The sequence below is a fragment of the Larus michahellis genome, chromosome 18 (assembly GCF_964199755.1).
Source record: "Larus michahellis chromosome 18, bLarMic1.1, whole genome shotgun sequence".
Lineage (NCBI taxonomy): Eukaryota > Metazoa > Chordata > Aves > Charadriiformes > Laridae > Larus > Larus michahellis.
Genome location: NC_133913.1, coordinates 7,356,292 through 7,380,873, shown reverse-complemented (window position 1 = coordinate 7,380,873; position 24,582 = coordinate 7,356,292). Strand labels below are relative to the sequence as shown.

General features: G+C 53.7%; 1 gene segment (V, D, J or C); it reads right to left on the bottom strand.

Annotated features, from left to right (window-relative positions):
• Positions 1–6,193: 6,193 nt before the first annotated feature.
• LOC141732617 (T cell receptor alpha variable 8-4-like) lies at positions 6,194–8,122 on the bottom strand. The segment is given in 4 exon segments: positions 6,194–6,251; positions 6,562–6,635; positions 7,406–7,566; positions 8,077–8,122. Coding segments are annotated over 4 exon segments (339 nt in total).
• Positions 8,123–24,582: the final 16,460 nt, after the last annotated feature.

The following is a 24,582-nucleotide window of genomic DNA, read 5'->3' as shown; positions in this document are numbered from 1 at the left end:
GGTGTAGTCGGCAGGTCCCAGTGGGAAATGCCTCTGCAGAGAAAGGACAGTGAAGAAGAGACAGACCGAATGCCTGGCTGGCCCCACACACAGTCATGGGGGGCCATCACAAGACACTTGGCCTAGGTGGTTTTCCTGGTGAATTGGAAAATTGACGAGGAATTTGCTGAATGTCCCAGCCCACCTGAAGTAGTAATGTGTTTCAAGAAACATGGGGTAGAGCAAAGAAAAGGGAAATTGGTGCTGTGCTTGGCTGATTGTACCATGCTTGAAGTGGACGTGGGGATGTTTGGAGCTGAAGCAGCGGCCCTGTGTGAGATGCAGGTGCAGCAGCACAAAGGGGTGTGGGCAGCAAATGGTGCGGGGGTGGGGTGGGGGTGAACATGGTGGCATCCCCCCCTTCCCTGCAAACAAGCCCAGGGAAGGGGCATCCCCTCTTCAGCACGGGGCCAGGGATGGGGCCAGGGATTGGCATGAGTGGGAATGAACCCTTATGTTCTGCAGGCAGCACCCTCTCGCTACAGGCAATGACACCCCCTGCACCTGCATGCAAAACACAAGAGGAAAAAAGGCCAGCACAGCCATTAAAACTGGGGAAAATATCAAAAGAATGCATGAACATTCCCAGGGTAGCCAAACCATGTTCTCATCTGCTCTGTAAATGGATGTTGCTTCTGCCTTTCTCCGCCTTTTGAAGAGAGGGTATTTCCCTTCAAGTGAGTCTGGAGACAGGTTCACTACTCCATCACTTCTGATGTCCCAGCCTCAGTGTCTGTAGCCTGAGGGGAGGCTGGCTTGTCCCAGAGACATACCCTTCTGCTGCCACATGAGTGTGTCACTGTGGCACTGCTCCCTTTGCAAGGGCAGAGGCTGGGCCCAGACCCTTGAGCAGATCAACAAGGCCAGGCAGGAGCTTCCAACACTGCAGGATTTTATTTTTTTTTTTGATTGTAATGTGTGAATTCTTTGTTGGGCTGCAGGAATGGGGATGTTCTCTAGTTTTTATCTTTTCCTTCACACGCAGACCTGAGACGTGGAGAGGCTCAATCGTTGGAACGACATGACAGCTTCGACTCTGCTGTGGCTTCTCTTACAGTGAGAAAGAAGCTGACTGAACCCCTGCCAAACCCTTGAGCTCACTAAAGGTGATGGGGCTGGCCAGTGACTCATTCGTTCCTTACCTGTAGGGTCTGAAGGACTTGCCTGGAGTCCTCTCGAGGGGCTGAGAGCTGTTGTCAGGGGTCCTGCTTCTCCGTGGAGTGTGTGCATGATTGTGCTCAAGTATATGTTCCTCTGGCTGTGCTCATGTCTGCATTCGCACACACATGTGTAATACACATGCAAATATGAGTGTGCACAAATGTTCTGTGTGTTTGTGTTTGTTTGGACAGTGTGTCCATGAGTGTGTATGTGTTATAGCAGACACACGTGCCTTCATGCAGGAGAGCATGAATGTGTGTGACTGCTCTGCATATACGTAATTGTGTGGGCGTAGGTGTGTGCAGATGTGTGCTTTGGTGTGTGTGCATCTGTGTAGAGGAGCATGCGTGTAATCTGTATGCAAATGCATGCGTGCAGGAGCATGCATATGTATAAGCATGTGTGTGTGTGAATATCTGTGTGTACCTGTTGGTGGGGGGAGTGGCCATGCATGTTGCTGTGGACATGGGCTCCTTTGGAAAAGTGTGTGCACACACCTCGTTATAAGTGCACAGGAACGAGTTGCTCTTTGGGTGTGTGTCAGCTGACGTGTGTGGTTGTGCTCATGTGTGTGAGTTTGTGTGTGCACTGAAGGGGAAATTCAACTTGTAACTGCTCAGCAGTGGTAATTTGTGACCAAGGAATGACCTGCCACAGAGGGCACAAAGGCCCAAATGCAGCAGGGGATAAAGTGGCTGGCAGCAGGAATGCGGAGACAGAAGGACTCTCTGGAAGGGAGAGCAGTTTCCCTTGGTGATGAGAAACAGCTGCAGCATTGTCTTGTAGCAACCCTGGACTGGGAATGCTGAATGGCCACCTTTGGGCAGCAGAGCTGGTGCTGGGGGTGTAGAATAATTACTAAATTGCCTAAAAATACAAAAGTACAGCATTGTTCACACATTAAGGAAAAGTATAAAATTAAGAGGCTTCTGGGGTAGAAAACAGCTGCAGCTGGCATGAAGAATACAACATCTGTGGTCCCCTGATAAGGATGCTTGTGAAGTTACATGAGGCATGGGGCGGGATGCAATTACTCCGCGGCTTTACTTTATGATGTATAGCAGATATGGGAATGGGATGATAGCATGAAACAGATAAGCTGCCAATTAGCTGCCCGCTCAATACTCGGAGCCAACATTTTGTCAAATTTTAATGAAATCCTGTCCTTTGTGCGAACTTTGCTCATTATAATGTCATTATAATACCAAAACACACCTCCATCCCGAAGGCTACCCGCCTCCAAGGTGCGACCACTCCTCCTTGAGTCTGCGCCCTGAATTTCTCGTAAACTATACCTTTAACTGTGAGGTGAGAGAATTTTACACCAATCATAATAAAAGTATGTACGACTAAAGTCACTCAAACTCCACCTTGAAGATAACAAATAGTATAAAAACAGTCCAAGAGAGGGGGGATACCCAGGGAAGACACCATCACAAAGAATTCCATCACTGACTTCCGGGATCAGTTGACGGGCTGAGCCTCTCTTCCCTCCCATAGGGACACCTTTGGGTAAGACTTAGATTATACCGAGTGCTTTCTTGGGAAATTTAGCAATTTCTCTAGAGACTGTCTTTCCTACATTTATAGCCAGGCTGTATCGTTTATAACTTTGTCACGCAATATGTATATGTAACAACACTTTCATTTGCACGTGCTTTGCAGACAGTGTATTTATCACTGGCAATCCTAAAAACATATATATCTGTTGTTTAAATAAACTGCACTTTTTAAATAGATAGTTGTTTCGGTTTCTCACAGAACATGACCAAAGACTTAAGAGTGGCCATGCTAGTTCATGAGCACGACTAGACTGAAGGTGCAGTCCACTATTAGTGTATCCATAACAAGTTTAACACATATTAAACGCGATTGGACTAATAGTGCTGCATTAGGCATCACTCAGAATTTAAACTTAGCCGCACATAGCCTCCCACCTCGGTGAGGAGTGTTGGAATGCAAGGGGGTTTATCTTCTGCCAAAACCGCTTTGCCCCTTTCGCAGAACAGGGGGACAGACCCATCGCCAGGCTGAGGTGTGCCTTGCACCATTCACAGGATTGGTGCTGCTGCCAGTGTATGTAAGGAATCGGCTTCTGACATATATTTGCAGACTCCTTGTAGAACTGCTTATGGTTGTAGGACTCTGGCCAATAGATTGATCATTTGGTGGTTGGTTGGTTGTTCTGGGTTTTTTTTGTTTTTTTTTTTTAAAATCTAAGCATAAGCATGTGTTTAATTTGCCTCAAATGGTACAATAAAATTTCCCCAACAGTACACATATCAAGGTGTATGCATGCCTGTGAGTGTGCATGCCTTGCTGTGTGTATGGGTGTGCATGTGCGTGCACCTGTGAGGCTATGTCAGAGGTCCTGATGAAATCAAGGTACACCCTAGGTAGTGCCCCTCCCCTTCCCACAGTGCCTGTCACCTCCTCATGGAAAGCAGTGAGGTTGGTGAGGCATCATTTGTCCTCAGTAAGACCATGTCAGCTGCTCCCAATCCCCTTCTTGCCTTTCATGGGTTTAGAAAGGGCTCCTGAGAGTATTGTCTCCATCTTCCTTCCAGGGACTGAGTAGAGGCTCTCTGGTCCGCTCCTTGAATGCCCTTGGATGCATCCCAAGTGATCCCATGAACTTGTGTTTGTCCATATGGTAGTAAAAGATCCTTAATTCCTTATTCTTCTACTGTGGGTGCTGCTTCATTCCCATAGAGTCTGTGGGGATGTGCAGGGATCTGGTCGGCCTGAGGAGAAGCCATACCAGTAAAAGCCGAGGAGAAATAGACACCCAGTATCTCAATCTTTTCCCTGTCATTTGTCACCAGGTTGCCATCCTCACCGAGCAATAAGCCCACATATACTTAGCCTTCCAAGCACCCCCATCCCATGGTGAAACCCCATGTCCAAGGTACTCGAGGACAGATGGATAGCAGACAGAAAGCTTCTGTGTGGGTGGAAGGACTGAAGCTGGGCACATTACTCTCACTCAGCTGCATCTCCCCTTCCCACCAAGTGCAGATCAGTCTCCCCTCAACCACACTGATGCCTTGGACACAGGACTTGCAGAAGATGCAAGTCCAACACCTGTGTTGTGATCCTGGACAGTGTAGACAGCTTCTCTTTGGGCGAGAGTCTTCTCAACTAACTCTGGATGCATAAAGACCTGTATAAGTGTGTGTATGTGTGTGTGTTGTCTAGTCTACCAGCTGTCTTGTCCACCTTGTCAACAGAAGAAAAACTGGTGTTTGGAAGGCATGGATTGCCTGCTGTGTATGAAACAGGATGAACTGAGGCTTGGCAGTGCCTGTTTCTCTCTGCCCATTGAGCTAGCGACCTTCCTTGTCTGCGTAACTGGCCTGCTGGCCTCCCGTGTGTGTCACCCTCTTCTCCTATGTGTACATCACCTCTTCCATGCTCAGAAACATGTCAGCCCATGGTCAAAAAAAGGTGTTCTCCACTTCCTCCACCCACCCCAGTGTTATCACAGTCTGGTGTGGCTCCACCATGTTCCTGTGCGTCAAGCCATCAGCCTAGAACTCCCTGCATTTGAACAAACTCATGAACACCTTTCACACAGCTGTAACTCCTTTGTTGAGCCCCTTCATTTACACACTCAGGAACAAAGATGTGAAGCAAGCTCTGTGGTGGGCCTTCCAGAGCAAGTGAAGTGACATTTCAAAGGGCCTCATTGGGAGCAAAGAGGTTCGTCCCCTCCCTCCCATGGTTTCCACCCTGCAGAAGGTCCTCACCAAAGTGTAACTGCACCTGGGCATCACAGGTAGTGAGAAGCCACCAGTTCCTCACTGAGCCCATCTCACTCACCTCACAGCCATCTTAGGTTGGGCTGCACCTGAATTTGAATCCTCCCACCTCCCTCTGTTCCCTCCTGGGTAAACTCAGAATGCCTCCCAGTGCTCTAAAGACCACCACTTGGAAAGGCTAACAAATCCCATCCAGAAGCAGCTCTCCAACAGAACACTGGAAGAGTAGTCCTCCCACAGGTTTGAATTCCAGCTTGCCAAGGGCTTCATTTTGTCAGGGATTCACCTGTGTCCCCTAAATTATTCCCAGCAGCTGGCTCACTGCTTTAGGAAATGGGCATGTATTTCTCAGTTTAGTTTGACATTTTCTGGAAGGATTTATGTCCCAATCCCGTGGCTGTTTCAGAGAATCATGCTCTGGTTCAACAGAAAATTTGGCAATGTCTGGTATCTCTACCTATAGCCATTATTCCTAACAGAAGTCAGTCAACAAAATTTACACTCCCTCTCCATCCCTCAATCCTGTATCTTAAGGTATTTTTAAATATTTAATTAAAAATATGCAAATCACTATGCTTCATGCTAGATGTGTCAGGACATTTCCACATCTGAAACTCCACATCAGTTTTTAACAGTCCATCTTGCCACCCGTTTTGGGCTTTGTTGTGGAAACACTTCAATGAGATTGGCAAAGTCCCCAAACTGCAGAACTGTGAAAGGCTGGCTGGGCAGCAACTCTCTCCTCACACTCATTGGGAGGATGTCAGCACTTCCAAAGGGCACTTGCTTGTCCCCCTTCCAACTTTCATTTGAGGCATCATGTTCTCAAAGCTCTTCTTTCTGCACAAGGACACTGAAGGGAGTCCATGTGACCACTTCAGAAGGAGGAGGCATCAAGATGGCAGACACACCTTTAAGATCAGTGTGGGACTGATTTCACCTGAGTGTAGAGCTCTCCATTGAGATGATTGAATCCATACTGAACATTCTCTCCTCCCTTCTGGAAGCAGTGGTGCTTCTGGAGGTGATCTTCCTGTGTCCACCTGTCCTGGGCACTTGGCTCCTAGACTTGCAGCCAGACCCAGGCACCAGTGCCAAGGACAGGCTGATGCCCGCCCTTGTCAGCTGTGCTCTCTTTCTCAGGGGCACTTGGGAAAATCCCTGCGACAGCCCACTGAGGCTGGAGAAAGAACCTGAGCATGGGTGTGTCCTCAAGTAGCCATCACTGTTTGTCATTCCTTGCTTTTGGGGGAGAACTGTGTCTGTGGAGTGTTGAAGCACTCTGCAGCCCTGGAGAGCAATCAAAAGCAGGACCTGAAGTGTCCAAGGGACCTGAGACACAAAGGAGTGTGAACCCCGAAGGCTGCTGTCAACTCCCCATCAACACTGCCTAAAGCCCTCTGAGATAAACAGGGGCATTCAAAGCCTGCAACAGGGCTGTCAGAGCAGACCCACATCACTTGGGAGAGGCAGGCCATCCTGCAGCAGCACTAGGACAACTGCAATCTAGCCTAGGCTTTCTCAGGTGAAGTGGATGATGCTTCATGAGCAACCATTGCGTTCCCTATGGGAGCAAATGAGATCACTGGGATGTGGTTACCATTTGTTGGACAGAGAAACCAGCATGGGCTCGGGGACATAGGGGTTCCTCCCAGTTGAGCACTGCTGGTTTTCCTGATAAGGAAAAGAGACATGAAAAAGAGTGGGACTACTCTCTGGCAGTGGATGAGTGCAGGAAGGGTTTAACCAGAGAATCTTGTTCAGCATCTGGCTGATGGGTCTTTTACACTTGATGATGCCTACATATGGGGCAAGGAAGGGCTCTTCCCTTCTGCGGCTACTATGGCCATGTGGCAAAACCAGAAAAGCAGTTGTGCCTCCTACCACAAGCTTCATTCTCCAGCTGTGTCCATCAGTGGAACCACAGGGAAAGGGAAGAAGCACACAAGCTGATAGGTTACTTGCCCTGAGGACTCATGCCACTGTACCAGCTATTTTAAGCAGAGGGCATTTACAAGCCTGGTTTGGCTTCTTTATGGTTTAGCCTCCAATGGGCCTGCCCAAGTCAGGTTTCTTGGTTCTATTCACCACCAAAGACCCTGGATCTAGACACAGCTGTAAAAGTCACGTTGGCATGTGCTTCACAGCAGCACAGGCTGGGGAGGCAGAGGCCCACCCTCACCACAGCCCCAGATGCCACTGCTGGGCAGGCTGAGCTCAGAGCTCCATGCAAGCAGTGGCAGGGAGGGAACTGCTCCTCAGAGCACCCCCATGTTTCTGTGCACTGCTGCCAGCTGTGGGCACCAGTGTGGGCTCAGTGCACAGAAATAGGCAGCGCTGTCCTGGAGCTCGGTGTCTTGCACATGCAGAAGCATCTGGGAGTCCTTTGCAGACAGTGTGGAGGAGAACCTCCCTGATGCCTCGTGAGCTCTGTACTTGCTTACTCGTAGCAGCATCTGAAGGGGCTGGGTCTGGTGCTGCTGGTACCAGAATATGTAGGGATTGGAATCGCTGGTGGAGAAATTGCAGTGCAGCGTTGCCTTGTGTCCCACCTGGATGGTCATTTCTGCTGGGAACTGGAGCACAGAGTCCTTTTGGGCATGACCTGTAAAGCCAGAAAGAGCTTTCAGATTTGGTGCCAATGGACCTGTCCATCTACAACTTCATCAGCTTGCTCACTGTCCCCACTGTCCATCTCACTTTTCTAGCCTCAGAAATGATGAGCTGTTTGTCCCTTTTTGTTCTGCAGCTTCCTGTTTATGACCATCCCTACAGAGATTGGTAGCATTGTATCCAATATAAACAGCAGAGAAGCTGCTCTATGCCACGTTGGTCCATTCCCCAGCACCTTTCCCTCTTTTCAGGCTTAATATGTATTAGCAGCACATTCAGGAATGCTGAGCAGCTGCAAAGTTCAGGTGAGGTCTTGTTCCTCCTTTGACGCCCATTACTCCTGACATCTCCCAGATTATTTGCTGTACCCATATGCAGCCCCTGATCTCCCTATGGATACACTCCAGGCATCCCAGGCAGTCAGCACTCACATCTCCTCCCTTCCACCACCAGATGCACAAACTCTTGCCTCAATCTCCCCAGCCTGAAAGTCACATCTCACCAAAGTCAGCCAGTCCCACCAGGGCTGACAGGAAAATCAGGACCATGTCACGCTCTCTCTTCAGGGGGTGCCCAGGGACCTGCGAGCATGAGGGACCCGAGGCTTGCACCTTCACCTCTTCTTCTACCTCTGCCCGATCAAAGAGGCCTCCAAACCACAGCCCAGAGGGTGGAGCAAAACTCTCTCCCTGCTGCTCCAGCCAGGCCTCTTTGGGCCTGTCCCCCGACCTCTACCACAAGGCAGCCCTCTAGAGACATAAAAGAATCATGGTTTAAGTAGTGGCCATCTAAAGAACAAAGATCCCTTGAGAACTTCTCCTGACACCCACCACCTAGCCAGCTGCACAGTCCTGCACCCAGCTCTGCAGGAGAGGGAGAAGGCACCCCTGCACCCACCCATGTCCACCCTGTCCCTGGGACTGTCTGGATGGAGAGAGGACCAGGCACACTCTGAAGTGCCTTGGACCCAGGTTTCACACACTCTTTCCCTTCTCCTCTGCCCATAGAGGAGGAACCTGAAGAGAAACATCTCTGTGAAGAGCATCTGCTCCAGAAACCAGCTGCACAGGGACAGACACACTGCCTCACTCTGGCAGGGGGAGGACATGGCAACCCAGCTCTCTGTTGTGCAGGCAGTCCTTCTGTGTCCCTTCTCCTACCCACATTACCCACAGCCTCCAGATGCTTCTCCCACCCTGAGCCCCAGAACGTCAATACCCAGGCAAGCAAAAGGCCTACTTGATTTTCATGTCTTCTGGTGTCTGCTGCCTGGAGCAGGGCTCCTCTGCCTCTTCTCACCCAGGGCCTTTCTCGCACAGTTGGCAGGGACTGCAGGAAGCACGTTCTTGACACAGCAGCCCCCATTCACAACCACACTCCCACAAGGCCTGTACTGTCCTGTTGTTCAGTCGAGGCCATGGCAGAAGGACAGTGGGCTGCCATCTGCTCTGCAATGACTGCAAAACTGCCAGGAGTTCCCTTGGAATACAATTATGGCTGCCACTACAGGCCCCAGCTGAGGCAGGGAAGAGGCCTGACCCTTTCCTCTCTGCCCCTGAAGCCTCTGAACATGGACTGTCCCAGCTCTTTCAGCTCCTACAGCCACACAGGCCTCACTGGGGAACGGCTGGGCCCAGGACCCCATGTCCAGAGGCCCCTTTCCATGTCTCCCCACAGACCTTCAGCCCCATAGGGCAACTTAGCACATCTCTTTTGGGGCTCCATCCTGAGTCTGACCTTGAGTCTCAGATGTGTCTTTCAGCTAGTGCCCTGCTCAGGCTTCTCTCCTGTCTCCTGGACTTCCCTTCAACACCAAAGGCTCCCAGTCTGAGGTTAAGGGGAATCCTGTGCCCTAAGCTCTATGTTCTGATCACCAGGCACTGCAGGAGACACTTGAAGGTGTCTGTGACAATCAGTATCTCCTTCTCAAGTCGGTGCCGAGGTAGAACTGCTGGCTCCACAGGATGCCTTTGCAACACCAGCAGGAGCACCCCAGAAGCAGAGTGTGGAGCTGGAGGATTCAAGTTGTAAAGTGTGTAGCTGAGCAGATTGACAAAGTTACCACTTGTGGTTGTGGTGTCAAAGCAAGGGCTTGTGTTGGCACTGTACCAATTGGGTCTTTCTGTTCTAAGAGTGCCTGGCGACATGAGTGGGGTGGAAGAGATCCCCAGCCCCTGCCCGTGGAGCAGCAGCAGTGGGCGGTCCGTGCGGCAGGAGCGAGGGCTGTGCGGCTGCCCGTGGGCAGGAGGATCTCTGCCGCCCGCCGCCCTGTGCGGAGCAGAAAGGCGCTGCTCCCGGCCGGGCGCCAGCGGGGCCGGCGGCTGCCATCGCTCCTTGCCGGGTCCCGCCGGCCACGGCCAGCGCTCCGGGCGCCATTCCTGCCCCGGCGGCGGCGGCAGTGTGGCGGGGGATTTCTGTGTGCGTCCCGCTGGGAGTGCGGGGTTGCCGCTGCCGGGGCCGAGGCCGGGGCCGGTCGGGCGAGGGAAGCGGTCCGGGGGGCGGGGCCGGTTGTGGCTGTTTGGCCGAGGCGGCCCCGGCGGGCGGAGCGGCAGCGCCCCCTGGCGGGCCCGTCCGGGGCTGTCCCCCCGACCCCGACACACACTCCTGGCCCCGCCCGCGCCGGTTCCTGCCCGGCCGCAGCCCCGGCTCCTCTCCCCGTGTCTCCCAGGGCGCAGTAATACACCGCCGCGTCCCCGCGCCGGGGCCGGGCGAGCCACAGGGCGCTGGAGCGGCGGTCTGCCGACACCCACAGCCGCCCCGGCGGGTCCCGCAGCTCTTTGGAGTCTTTGAGAGTGCTCAGGAGGAAAGCGGGGCCTCGTCCCGGGAGCTGACGGTACCAGTAGATGAACTCTGTGGTTCGGATACTGGGGTGCGAGCAAGTGAGGTTGATTTCGGTGCCCTCGGTGGTCTCTGCTGACGGCTCCTGCAGCACCTGGGCTCTGCCCACAGCCACTGCCGAGAAAGTATAAGAAAAGGCCAAAGATCAAGAATGGTCGCCCAGCTCTGATGGCTCTTTTCCCCAAGAAATCACTACAAAGAGTGGCAGTGTGACAGAGACAGAGTGGCACAACTGGGGACAGGGAGCTCATCAACAGGGATGGAGAGTGATCCTGGCATGTGTGGAACAGGGGGAGCAGTCTGGGAGGGAAATTGCAAATGATGCCTGGAGAGACAGAAGGAAAGTCAGGTGCATGGATGGATGGATGAATGATGAGAGGCAGAAGGACAGGAAAGGTGAGTGTGTTACAGTGAAGGATGGAGGGATGAATTCAGAAGTATAAAAGGTGAATGCACAGGGGGATGAGTGGATGTATGGCACGATGCAGAAAGCAACCTTGTGCCTTCATATATGAGGGAAGCAGAGGGTAAGAAGAGAAAGGGACCTCAGGGAGCAGGAAGAGGGGTTAGGGATGGTAGTTGCATGGAGAGATGGGTCAGAAAATCAGTGAGGGAAGAGAGGAAGAGTAGAGAGGTAGAGGGGTTCTTAGAGTGAAGGAGAGAGGGCTATATTGAGGGCAATAAGTACTGTTGAATGCACAGGGGAGGGAGAGGGTGCATGAAAAATCAGGCGTGCATGCAAGGAGGCTTGTACCAATAGAGGTGTTGAAGAAAGAGGGAGAAGAAGAATAGGAAGACTCGGAGGGTTTTTAAAGGGACAAAAAAGATGGCAGACGCAGGAGGGGGAGGGAGAGGCTGAAGAAGGAGAGGGAAGAGTTGGTGCTGGGCTCTCCAGAGAACCCGCCGGTCACAGCCCTGGCCCCATCCACCGCCGCCAGCCCCACGCACCCAGCAGCAGCGCGGCCAGCCCTGCCAGCCCTGCGCCCCGGCACCGCCGCATCCCGCTGCTCCGCCGCCCGCGCCTCGCTGCCCCCCGTCAGACCCTGCTCTCTGCTCCGGCCGCACCGCCTCCTCTCCGCCGCCTCCTCTCCTCTCCCCTGCACCGCCGCCAGCTCCGCCCCGGATCTCGGCCCTGCGCCGGCGCCGCTCGGGGGCTCGCCCGAGCTCAGAGCGCTCAGGGATTCCGCACGGGTACCACTTTGCCCAGCTGGGAAATGGACTGTCCCCGTCCTCCAGGAAGAAGCCTGCTGTCGTGGTTTAGCCTCAGATGGCAACAAAGAACCACGTGCCGCTCGCACGTGCCTTCCTAACACAGGAAGGATCGTAAGAAAAGGCAAGACTCTTGGGTTGGGACACAGGCAGTTTAACAGAACAGCAAAGGGAACAGGCAAACAACAACAACACGGATAGGGGAATATACAAACGCGATTACGGAACCGCCACTCCCCGCCGCTCGCCGACCGGCCGGACCCGGGACGCCCCAGCCCGCTTTTAAGCAGCAACTTCCTGCCCCCTCCCCCGGCAGCTCAGGGTAGGCGTGGCTCACATGGCATGGAATACCAGGAAAAGTTAACCCTATCCCCACCGGAACCAGGACACCTGCACAGTGCCAGCTGCAGCCTGGCACAGTAGCGGGGCCTTGGCACAGCAGATGGTCCAGCTTCCCATATGAAATCCTACAGATTTCTCCCCATGCTAGGTGATGTCCATTGACGCTACTCAGTCACTTAGCACTTCCAGTGTCTTCGTCCTTTGTCTCTTTTCTCTCTGATCAAACAGTTGTAGAAAGCAAGGAGGTCTCCCCTGAGCCTTCCCTTTTCCGAGATGGTCAGGCCCAGTTCTCTCAGGCTCTCCTCGCACGTCATGTTTGCCCGCCCCCTATCTACTTTGGTGGCCTTTGTTGGACTTGCTTCAGTAGGTCAATATCCTTCTTGGACGAAGGCACCTCAGCCTGGAGGCAGTGCTACAAATGTGTTCTCACATGGGCCAGAGGGGCAGGGTCACCTTCCTGGACCTGTGGGCTAAGCTTTGACTAATCTAGCTCAGGATGCACTTGACCTTTGCTGCAAGGGCACACTGTGGTCTTACATTCAGCTTGCTGTCCTTATACCCCACATCCTTTTCTGTGGATCTGCTTCCTAGGCAGCCAGCTCCCAGCTTACGTGAGTGCATGGGCTGGTTCCTCCATCAGATACAAAACATTGCCCTTGCTCTTTTTGGCCTTCATGAGGCTCCAGTCAGCCCATTTCTCCATAGGCACAACTCTTTGAGCCTGGTAGTCCAGCCAATTTTCCACCCATTTTATCATCCTCTTAATGAACCCATTCATCTCTAATTTGGTCATAAAGAAGAATGGGAGAGGGTATCAAAGTTCCTTCTGAACTCCAGGTACCCATATCCCCTGCCCTTGCCCTCTCCACAGTGCCTGTTACCTCCTGAGAAAGCAATGCACTTGGCCCTTGACTTCATGTTCTTTTCATTCAGTACCTGTTTGGGACACACTCTCAGGCCTTGCCTGACACAGCACCAGGCCAATGAGCTGAACAACTCCGTTGGGCCTTAGCTTGGGCATGAGAGGGGCCCTGTGTCCTAACCCAGATATCCCTGACACGGTATTGGAAGCAGATCCACTCAGGGATGGCCAGCACATGGTGGGCAGGATTTCTCAGCCTTCACCTTGCCCAGAAAGCAATCCCCATCCTTTGAACTCTCTAGCACTGGGGAGAGCAGCTGTGTCCTGGCCTGGAGAGGCAGGGAGCGGGGACTGCCAGCCATGCTGAGGTGCTCCTGATATTGTCACACTCAATTGAACTAAGGATCCCAAGTGGAGTGGAACCATCCTTGTTGTGGTGTGAAATAGGCAACAGCAGAGCGTCAGCTGTGAAGAGGCAGAAGAAGGAGATCTCAGAAGGCAGGGGCTGCATTTCAGTGCCTCTTCCCTGGACGCATCTCCAGCAGGCTGGTGCCATCACCGCTCAGCTGCACTCGGGCTCCTTCTAATCCTGGGAACCTGCTGCTCTGTGGTGCTCATGGAGAGAGCAGGGGAGATTGTCCTCACTATGACCTGCACATTCCCTCCTGAGGAGGGACAACAAGGACATACACACACACTCACACAGGCTTATGCACACTGGTGTGGAATCATAAACAAATTTGTGCTCCCGTATCCATTCACAAAAAGCTGGCTGCACTCAAAAGCACACAAATGGAAACACATAAAAATGCACTGTGGGCTCTGCTGAGGACATCTGGGGACAACCACAGCAAGGCTAGGGCATTCTGGGGTAGTACAAGGCCCCTGGCATGCCCATGGTGTCTTTGATGTACTCACAGACTGCAAGGAGACAGTCAAAACTGGCCAATTTCCTGAGGGCAGTGTGAGGCAGGATGTTGTCATAACCTAGCAGCGCAACGCAGACAGCCGGGAAGGCAACATCAAGTGACCGTTGGGGTGAGCTGAGGAGGGAGGGCAAGAGAAGGATGTGGCACTTCCTCATGCACAGGAGCCCATGGGTGTCTAGGTGAGGACGGCTGGAGCTTCTTTCATTCTTCTTTCATTCGCACATGGGAAAGGGAGTGAAGGTACGCAGAAGGAAGATTAAGAAAGGATTTATGAAGAAGGTAGAGGGGACTGTGGTGATCGGGCACAGGGCTCATCCCAACAAGCGCACTGACCAGCCGCTGCCTACTTGCAAGTACCTCCCTTTTTCCTTCCTCCTCTCTATTGGCTCCCCTTGCTCATCCCCAGTCCCCTCTTTCCCCCTCACCTGTGACCCTTCCCCTAAGCACTGAAAACTGGTTGAAAGATAGAGCTCAGAGGGTCGTGATTAGAGGCACAGAGTTTAGTTGGAGGTCAGTAACAAGTGGTGTTCCCCAGGGGTCAGTACTGGGCCCAGTCCTAGTGAATATATTCATCAATGACCTGGATGAAGGGATAGAGTGCACCCTCAGCAAGTTTGCTGATGATACAAAACTGGGAGGAGTGGCTGACACACCAGAAGCCTGTGCTGCCATACAGTGAGACCTGGAAAGGCGTGAGAGCTGGGTGGAGAGAAACCTTATGAAATTCAATAAGGGCAAGCGTAGGGTGCTGCACCTGGGGAGGAATAACCCCATGCACCAGTACAGGTTGCGGGCTGACCTGCTGGAGAGCGGCTCAGTGGAAAAAGACCTGGGAATCCTGGTGGACAACCTGGCCTCAGACATGAGCCAGCAATGCGCCCCGGTGGACAAAAAGGCTGATGGCATCCTGGGGTGCATCAAGAAGAGCGTGACCAGCAGATCGAGTGGAGGTCATCCTTCCTCTCTACTCTGCCCTGGTGAGGCTGCATCTGGAGTGCTGTGTCCATTTCTGGGCTCCCCGCTTCAAGAAGGACAGGGAACTGCTGGAGAGGGTACAGCAAAGGGCTACCAAGATGATTAGGGGACTGGAACACCTCTCTCATAAAGAAAGGCTGAGGGACTTAGTATGGCAAGAGCCTTGTGCACAGAGGGACAAACTAGAGCCCAGAAATGCACATCGTGGAAATGCAGCCACCAGTGGTTTCCTGTTGGGCAGAGAACCCAGAGGGACCCAGAGGCATCGCCCCAGCCAAGTACTGGTGAGTGCTCAGGGCTGGAGGGGAGACATGAAAAGCAGGCGGACAGCTCAAGTGGTTGAACAGGGAATCTTGTCCAATGCCTGGTTGATGGGTCTTGCTCACATGTCTAGGCTTTCCCTGATCCCCAGACGTAGGGCCAGGAAGTCATTTTCCCACTTTGGGCTTCTGTACCTGGGAAGTAAAGCCACAGGAGCAGTCACGTCTCCTACCAAGAGCCCCCTTCTCACACAGTGGTCATTGAGGGACGCTCAGGAAAAGTTATAGCTGAAGAAGCCTCTGGGATGCTTCTCCTGAACACTCACTGCTGTGTCCCACTCAGTCTCAGTGGCTCAGGGGTGTCCCTGAGCCTGCTGTGGCAATGCACCCTCGTGGCAAGGCAGGCCAACAGCATCCTGGGCTGCAGCAGGAAGAGAATCACCAGCAGGACAAGGTACCTGACCCTTCCTCTCCACTCAGTGCTGGTGAGGCCACTTGTGGAGTGCTGGGTCCAGTTCTGGGCTCCCCAGTACAAGAAAGATACTGGAGTGAGCACAGCAAAATAGTGGATGGACTGGAGCATGTTTCCTCTGAGGATGGGCTGAGAGGGCTGGCAGTGTTCAGCCTGGGGAAGAGAAGGCTTCTGGGAGATCTTGGCAATGTGTGTAAATAGCTGATGGGAGGGAATGAAGAAGAGACTCTTCTCAGTAATGCCCACTGACGGGAGAAGAGTGAGTGCCCACCAGCAGAAAAACCAAAATGAACGCAGTCCTGGGAAACCTGCTCTGGCTGGCCCGGCTTTAACAGGGACTGCATGATCTCAAAAGATGCTTTTCAACCTAACCAATTCTCAGATCCTCTCCCTGCTGCACAGACTGTGCAGACAGAGACCCAGCCTCACCACAGCACCCGGGTGTGGTTCCTGGGCAAGATGAGCTTAGAGCTCCATGCAAGCAGTGGTGGGGAGGGAATCACTCCCAGGGTACACCCTCCCCTTCTTGTGCAGTGCTGCACACTGAGGGCACAGATGTGGGTTCAGTGCGCAGAGGTAGAGAGCGTTGTCCTGGAGCTCGGCGTCCCACACATGTAGAAGCACCTGGGAGTCCTCTGCAGACAGCATGGAGGAGAACCTCCCTGAATCCACATGAGCTTTGTATTTGCTCACCCACAACAGCATCTGAGGGGACTGCTTTGGGAGCTGCTGGTACCTGTAGATGAAGGCACCAGAATAGTTGGTGGAGAAATTGCAGTGCAGTGTTGTGTCGTATCCTGCCTGGATGGTCCTTTCTGGAGGGAATTGGAGCACAGAGTCCTTCTGTGCATGACCTGTAAAGGAATTCCAACATTCCTTGCATTGACCCAGCCTTCCCCTAGAATTTCAACCATCCCTACACAGGCTGGCAGCATTTGGTCAAATACACCTGGGAGAGAAGTTTCCATTTCCAGTGTAGGACTCTACCCAAGCAGCTCTCTCTTTCTCTAAACACCCGTGCAAAAATAACCCATAGAAAGGTTCTTGTGAGCACTGAAAGGCATGTGCAGAGTCTTCGTCCTCCTTCCATACCCATTACAGCTGACATCTCCCAGATGATTTTCCATTCCCACCTGTACTCCCTGCTCTCCCTGTGGAATGAATCCCAGTTTCCTGCAGAGTCAAACTCAAATTTCTTCTCCCACCACTGGCACAACAACCTCTTGCCCCGCTCCTCCCCAGCCTGAACCTTGTGTCTCACCAAAATATGCCAGTCCCACCAGAGCTGCCAGGAAAATCAGGACCATGTCACACTCTCCCATGCACCCCGTGTCAAAGCATGTCTCAGGAAGCGGGAGTTGAAGCTTGAGAGTTCACCACTTCTCCTCCCTCTGCCAGCCCAAAGCACCCACCAACCCTGAGCACAGGGGGTGGAGCAAAATTCTTTCTCTGCTGCTGCAGACAGGAGTTTGGGACTGTCTGGCTTGGGACTCCACATCTCTGCCACGAGGAGGCTCTGCAGAGAGACTAATTGAAGTTGTTAAAGTGCTCAGCCCAAGGAACGAAACCAAACTGTGACCCTAATTTTGCAAGGGCCAAGGGGAGGTTGTTCAGCACGGGAAGGCTCGTCTTTGGGAAGTCAGGCCACAGCCGGGCTTCTCACAGTGTTCCATGTCAGAAGGTGCTTGAGCATCCCCTCAGGCAGACATAGCTTGGTGTAGAAGCGCTGCCTCTCAGCTCCAGGTCACACTGCCAAAGGGACCTGAGGACGTGAAAACTCCTGTGGAAGCCTGAAGGAAGAGAGCAAGCAGTCTGTTGTCAGGCACTAGGAGGCTGCAGGCTGTTTTCCTGCTTTTTGCTCCTCCTGGAGATCACAACCAGCACAACCAGCCCCCAGCATGGGAGCAGTGAACTTCTCCTGGCATCCACTGCCCAGCCAGGGAAAAGGGCCTGCACTCACCTGTCATGGGGTTTGAGAGAGGAACTTTTGCACCCGTGATGTGGTCCTTGTGCCTCGGTAGTGTCTGAAAGGAGGCAGAACGAGGAATGGCCAATAGCACCTAGATCCAGGTGTCTGACTCCCTGTCCCTACAGGGTTTTCTCTCCTTTCTCCCAAGGCCATGGATGAGACCTTTCAAGAGAAATGTCTCTAGGAAGAGCACCTGCTGTAAACATCCCACCCACAGTAAGACACACCACCTCTCTTGGCTGGAGGACATCCAGCACAGCCCTCTGCTTCACAGACATCAAATCCTTCTTCATTCAAGTATCACAATCAGCCACTTTCTCTAGGGACGGCACCCTCCAGAAGTGTGAGAAGAGAGGATCATCACATAAACTCAGGGATGTTTCTGCCTACAAGGGGATCAAACGCCTTATGGGATAGAGTGAAAAAGTATTTGGGGATTGTGTGTGACATGGGATGCTTAGGAGAAGCAGCAGAGATGGGGAAAGAGAGGGATCAAGGCCATTTGGACAGGAGCAAGCGTGGGAAGACAGATGGAGAAAGCGATGAGAGGGGCTAAAGTGTGTGAGCATGTGTCTAATGTGTGTGCTGGCCTGGCAATACCTGTTGCTCTGCCTTGTTTGTCACCTGCCAGGAGTTCCCTGGAAATAAAGTCATCAAGTTGAAAGAAAATAAGGAGCAGGGCTGATCCTTCACTCTGTCCCTTGGAAGCCTCTGCCCATGGGGTTTGACCACCTCTGTCAGCTATTCGAGCCACACAGGGTTCCCCGGGGACTGGCTGGAGCCCACAGTCTCTTGCCAGAGGCCTCCTGCCAGCTCTCACTCCCCTCAGACCTCCAGCCCCTGAGGGCAACTCAGCAAAAACCCTTTCTGACTCACTCCTCAAGGAGGAACCTGGCATGCCTTGAGGCTGTGCTCAGTGTGTCCAGGACAAGCATTTTGCCCTGTCTCCTGGGCCTCAACTCCAGAGGTGCTGAATCCTGTCAAACAAGCTCATGGTCTCACCACTGAGCCCCTCGGGGGAGCGCTTGAAGGTGCCTCTGACCTCGACATGCCCTTCTCCTGCTGCTGGTGAGCTTCAACTCCTGACCCCATGCAACGACTTTGTAACGCTAGCAGGAACATTTTGAAAGCTCTGGGAAATTCTGTAGCGGGAGGACTCAGTTTTCCATTGTATATCTGAGCTTTCACAGAGTAATGAAATGAGAAACCCTTCCTGGTTGTCCTTTTCTAAGGACCATTTGGCATTGGCAACTGCGCCCTGGAGTCCCCGTGGTTGCAGAGCAGAGGAAAGCAGCTGCTCAGGGTTCCCTCGGCATCCTCGTGGGGAAAGTCAAGAGGCTCAGAAGAGGCCCCGTTTGTTCCATGTCAGCAGTGGGCGGTCCGTGCGGCAGGAGCGAGGGCTGGGCGGCTGCCCGTGGGCAGGAGGATCTCTGCCGCCCGCCGCCCTGTGCGGAGCAGAAAGGCGCTGCTCCTGGCCGGGCGCCAGCGGGGCCGGCGGCTGCCATCGCTCCTTGCCGGGCCCCGCCGGACACGGCCAGCGCTCCCGGCGCCATTCCTGCCCCGGCGGCGGCGGCAGCGTGGCGGGGGATTTCTGTGTGCGTCCCGCTGGGAGTGCGGGGTTGCCGGGGCCGGGGCCGGTCAGGCGGGGGAAGCGGTCCGGGCAGTGGGCCGGTTGGGGCGAGGCGGCCCCGGCGGGTGGAGCGGCAGCGCCCCCTGGCGGGCCCGTCCGGGCTGGTCCCCTCGGCCCTGACACACACGCCCGGCCCCGCCCGCGCCGGTTCCTGCCCGGCCGCAGCCCCGGCTCCTCTCCCCGTGTCTCCCAGGGCGCAGTAATACACCGCCGCGTCCCCGCGCCGGGGCCGGGCGAGCCACAGGGCGCTGGAGCGGCGGTCTGCCGACACCCACAGCCGCCCCGGCGGGTCCCGCAGCTCTTTGGAGTCTTTGAGAGTGCTCAGGAGCAGCGCGGGGCCTCGTCCCGGGAGCTGACGGTACCAGTGGATGAAGTCGTAAGACTTTATGTTGGGATGTGAGCAAGTGATGTTGATGCCGATGCCCTCGGTGGTCTCTGCTGACGGCTCCTGCAGCACCTGGGCTCTGCCCACAGCCACTGCTGAGAAAGTATAAGAAAAGGCCAAAGATCACCAAAGATCACTCAGGTCTGATGGCTCTTTTGCCAGGAAAATCGTCAGAAAGAGTGGCATGTGGATAGAGCTGCACTGGAACAAATGGGGACCAAGTGGGCATCGAGAGTGATCCTCGTGTGGGTTTGTGGAGCAAGGGGACAAGTCTGCAAGGGACTTTTTAATGGATGCATACAGAGCTAGAATGAAAGCCAGGTGGAGGGATCGATGCATAGATGCATGGGTGGATGGATGCATGGGTGGAGGGAAGAAGAGGAGACAGTAGAGTCAGATGTGCTACAATGAAGGATGAAGGGCTGAATTGAGAAGAATAATAAATGCTGAAAGCACTGAGGGATCAGAGGATATATGGAATAATGGCACGGTGCAGAAAAGACAATTTGTGGTTATGGATATGAAGGAAGCAGAGGGAAAGATGAGAGAGGGGTCTTGAGGAGTAGGAAGAGGCTTTGGAGATGGTAAATGCATGGAGAGATGAGTCAGAATATGAGTGCGTGGGTGGATAACGAGCAGACAGGGAGAGGGCTTGTTACAGTGAAGGAGAGAGGGCTATATTGAGGGCAATAAGAACTGCAGAATGCACAGGGGAAGGAGAGCGTGCGTGAAAAATCTGGTGTACGTGCAAGGAGTCTCGTACCAACAGAGGTGGGGAAGAAAGAGGGAGAACAGGAAGAGGGGACTCGGGGGGTTGGGAAGGGGCACAAAAGATCACAGAATCATAGAAACATAGGGTTGGAAGGGACCTCTGGAGATCACCTAGTCAAACCCCCCTGCCAGAGCAGGGTCACCTAGAGCAGGTGGCACAGCAACGTGTCCAGACAGGTTTTGAATGTCTCCAGAGTTGGAGACTCCACCACCTCTCTGGGCAGCCTGTTCCAGTGCTCTGCCACCCTGAAAGTAAAGAATTTCCTCCTCATGTTTAGGTGGAACTTCCTATGCTCAAGTTTGTGCCCATTACCTCTTGTCCTGTCCCCGGGCACAACTGAAAAGAGCCTGGCCCCATCATCCTGACACCCACCCTTTAAGTATTTAAAAGTGTTGATAAGATCCCCCCTCAGTCACTTTTTTTCCAGACTGAAGAGACCCAAATCCCTCAGTCTTTCTTCATAAGAGAGGTGTTCCAGTCCCCTAGAGAGCTTGGTAGCTCTCTGCTGCACCCTCTCCAGCATTTCCCTGTCCTTCTTGAACCGGGGAGCCCAGAACTGGACACAGTACTCCAGATGTGGCCTCACCAGGGCAGAGTGGAGGGGGAGGATGACCTCCCTTGACCTGCTGGCCACACTCTTCTTAATGCACCCCAGGATGCCATTGGCCTTTTTGTCCACAAGGGCACGTTGCTGGCTCATGGTCAAGATGTCAGAGAGGCAGGAGGGGGAAAGAGAGGCTGAAGAAGGAGAGGGAGGAGTTGCCGCTGGGCTACCCGTGGAACCCGCCGGGCACAACCCTGGCCCCATCCACCGCCGCCAGCCCCACGCACCCATAAGCAGCGCGGCCAGCCCCACCAGCCCTGTGCCTCGGCACCACCGCATCTCGCCGGTCAGCCGTCCGCGCCTCGCTGCTCCCCGCCTGTCCCGGCTCTCTGCTCCGGCGGCGCCGCCTCCTCTCCGCCGCCTCTTCTGCTCTCCGCTCCTGCCGTCCGCCGTCAGCTCCGCCCCGGCGCTCAGCTCTGCGCTGGCGCCGCTCGGAGGCTCGCCCGGCTTCAGAGCACTCAGGGGCTCTGCACGGGTACCACTTTGCCCAACTGGGGAATGGACTCTCCCCGTCCTCCAGCAAGAAGAAGCCTGCACAGCACCAGCTGCAGCCTGGCACAGCAGCGGGGCCTTGGCCCAGCACATGGACCAGCTTCCCAGAGCTCTCTCCAAGCCCAGGGGATGGAACCAGCAGCCACTCCTTTCCTGCAGCTGGGAGTGAGGAGGCTGAGAGCCTCCCTTCAGCTGCTGCTCTGCAGCCCCAGCACAATGCCTAGGAGTTGTGTTGGGGCAGAGGGAGTGTGAGGACAAATGTGCCCATGGGCAGGCAGGGGTCACGGAGGGCAGGGGTGGTGGGGAATCCCAGTGTCATAACACAGGTCAGAAGGGAGCTCCCAAGGTCATCTAGACCAACACTTGCATTGAACAGTTCCCATTATACCAGGCCACTCCAGGATGGAGATTGCAGAACCCACCCCCCCACCAACACCACCCCATTCCTGTTCTCAATTCTTTTAGCCTGCTTCTGAACTTGAGCTCCCCTCATTCCAGCAGATCTTCATTGCCTCTACTCCTGTGGCAGAGCACTTCCAGAGTCTAGGCAACCTTCTCGGTTTCCTTGAAACAGGTACTTCATGGACCTGCTGGGAACAATTTGGCTTACAGAGATCAGTGTCCTGCCTCTTCCCTGTACTTGGGTGTCATCCCCAAACCTGCAGGAAGTGCTGACCTTCCCACTACTGTTCATGAAAACACTAGGAAGTGTTGGTGCTACTGCTGATCCCTGAGGGACCCCACAAGGTCGTGTCTGCCAGCTGGGCTTTGCACCACTGCTCACAGCTCTTTCTGACCGACATTCCACTCTTACCTTACCATCCTCTTATTGAGCCCAATTACCTCCAGTTAGGTCATAAAAAGGACAGGAGAGGCTGTCAGAGGTCCTGCTATACTCTAGATACTCATCTCCACTGCCTTTTCTTGTCCACAGTGCTCATCACCTCCTGAGAATGCAATGAGCTTTGCCCTCAACTACACTAGAGTCTCGACTCAGAAGCAGCTCCACAGAGAGGGAAGTCATCCCTGGCTGAGCTGTCCCAGCAGAGCTCCCTGGCAATGAGCTCACCAAAATACATGAAAGGGAAGGGGGAAGCCTTGGCTGCACTGTCTCCTGGTTGGGCCTGAGTCCAGGAAGACAAACATTCGGGAGGGGAGATGGGCTCAGGAACTCCATACACCCTTGACACCCCGTGTCGGAAAGAGGGTCCCTTTTGGAAACCCCTGTGGGACAGCACTAGGATTTGGTGGATGTGGCCTCAAATCTAATGTCTGTACCCTCCTGCGGCAGTTGCTGGGCACTCAGACTGAGATTCCAGTGTGGGACATGAAGGTCCTTGTAGGCTGAAAGACCAAAGCAGTTGTCAGCTCTTTGGCTTTCCTTGTGCAAGCCACAGGGTCTGTCCTTCCACTCACCAGTGACCTCAGGCTTCATGTTCCTTTCATTCAGGACCTGTTTGATCCAAGGTCTCAGCCCCTGCCTGACATGGCATCAGGTCAATGGGCTGTACAAGTCCATTTGGCATTGACATGGACGTGAGATAAGACTGCATCCCACCCCAGACACCACCAACACCGCATTGGAAACTTGCACCCAGGGATGGCCAGCACATGGTGGACAAGATTCCTCATCCTTTCTCCCTGCCCAGAAAGCAATCCCCATCCTTTTGAACTCCCTAATACTGGGGAAAGGAGCTGTGTCCTGGCCTGGAGAGGCAGGGAGTGGGGACTGCCAGCCATGCTGAGGCACTCCCAATATTGTTAATATGAATTAAACTAAGGAGTCAAACAGGAGTGAAACTGTTCTTGTGGCCTGAAATTAGCAGCAGCTTTGGAGGGCAGGAGAAGGAGGTGTCAGGAGGCAGGGGCTGAATTTCAGTGCCTCTTCCCTGGACACATCTCCAGCAGGCTGGTTCCATCACCACTCAGCTGCACTCAGGTGCCTTCTGAATCTGGGAATCTGCTGCTCTCTGGTGCTCATGGAGAGAGCAACAGAGAATGTCCCTGTCATGAGCAGCATATTGCTTCTTGAGGAGGGACACACAAGGACACACATGCACACACGGTCTCATGCAGGCCACCATGAAATTATACACTAATTTGTGATTCCACATTCATCCACGCTAACACAGCTACTCATAAAGCACAGATGAGAAGAACAGATGTAGGAACACACCCAGGTGTGGATCCTGCTGACAACACCTGGGGACAACTGTGGCAGGGTTAGAGCATTTGGGAAAGGACAAGGCCCCAGGCATTCCTATGTCTTTACTTGTGTACTCACAGACTGCACAGAGTGGGGACGAGTCAAAACAGGCCACAGTTTTTTCCTGAAGACAGTGTTAGGCAGGATGGGGTCAAAAACCTAACAGGACAACGCACAAACCTGGGGAGGCAACAAGTGACCACTAGGGTGAGCTGAGGAGGGAAAGAAAGAGGTGGACATGTCAATTCCTCATGTGCGGAAGCACTTGGGCTGCCACCGGAGGATGGCTGGAGCTTCTTCCAGAGAACGACACCAAACAGCCCCACTGAAGTGACCCAGGCTGGTGTCACTTGCCTCCTCTGGACCCACCCAGCACTTGAACTGAGTCTTCTGCCTTGCACTGCCGTATTCCTGCCCTGGAAATCCTGGGGCCTTTCATCCTCTTCCTCAAATGCAATTTTCATTGGGGAATGGGCATGGAACAACTCTGGAAATTAAAAGGCAGCAGTGCAGGAAACCAAAGCACAGCCCATATCATTAGCTGTGATGGTTTGCATTCAAGATGAGCTTGTGCAAAAATTGTTACCTCTGCAAAGGGTGCCTCTGGTGCTGCGTCAATGAAGGGCAGGTATAAAAGCCAGCCCAAGTCCCTGCTCTCTCATTCACTTCTCTGGCCTCTTTCTCCTTGGGAACCAGGTGAGTCTGCAGCTCCTTCTCCTCCTCTTCCAAAGTGAGATCTCTCCTCGATGGACCTCTCAGCTGGTATTGCCCCTGTTCTTTTCTGCGTCCTGGAGCTCCTTGTCATGCTAGATAGAAGTGTGGGGAAGTTTTGAAAGAGAGTAGCTCAAATGTACCTTAGATGGCTTTGGTTTACAAATTACAAGACTCTCCATGGGCCAGGCTCCTCTTTTTAGACCACTGATGACAATGTGGCTCCTTAGCACAGCTTCCATCTCTCCACTCAGTAGTGGCCTTAGATCCTTTGTGACAGGGTAACCAGGCTGCTCCTCACACACCCTTGTACTCTCTTTCCTCCCTGATCCTCTCCCAGGTGCATATCCAC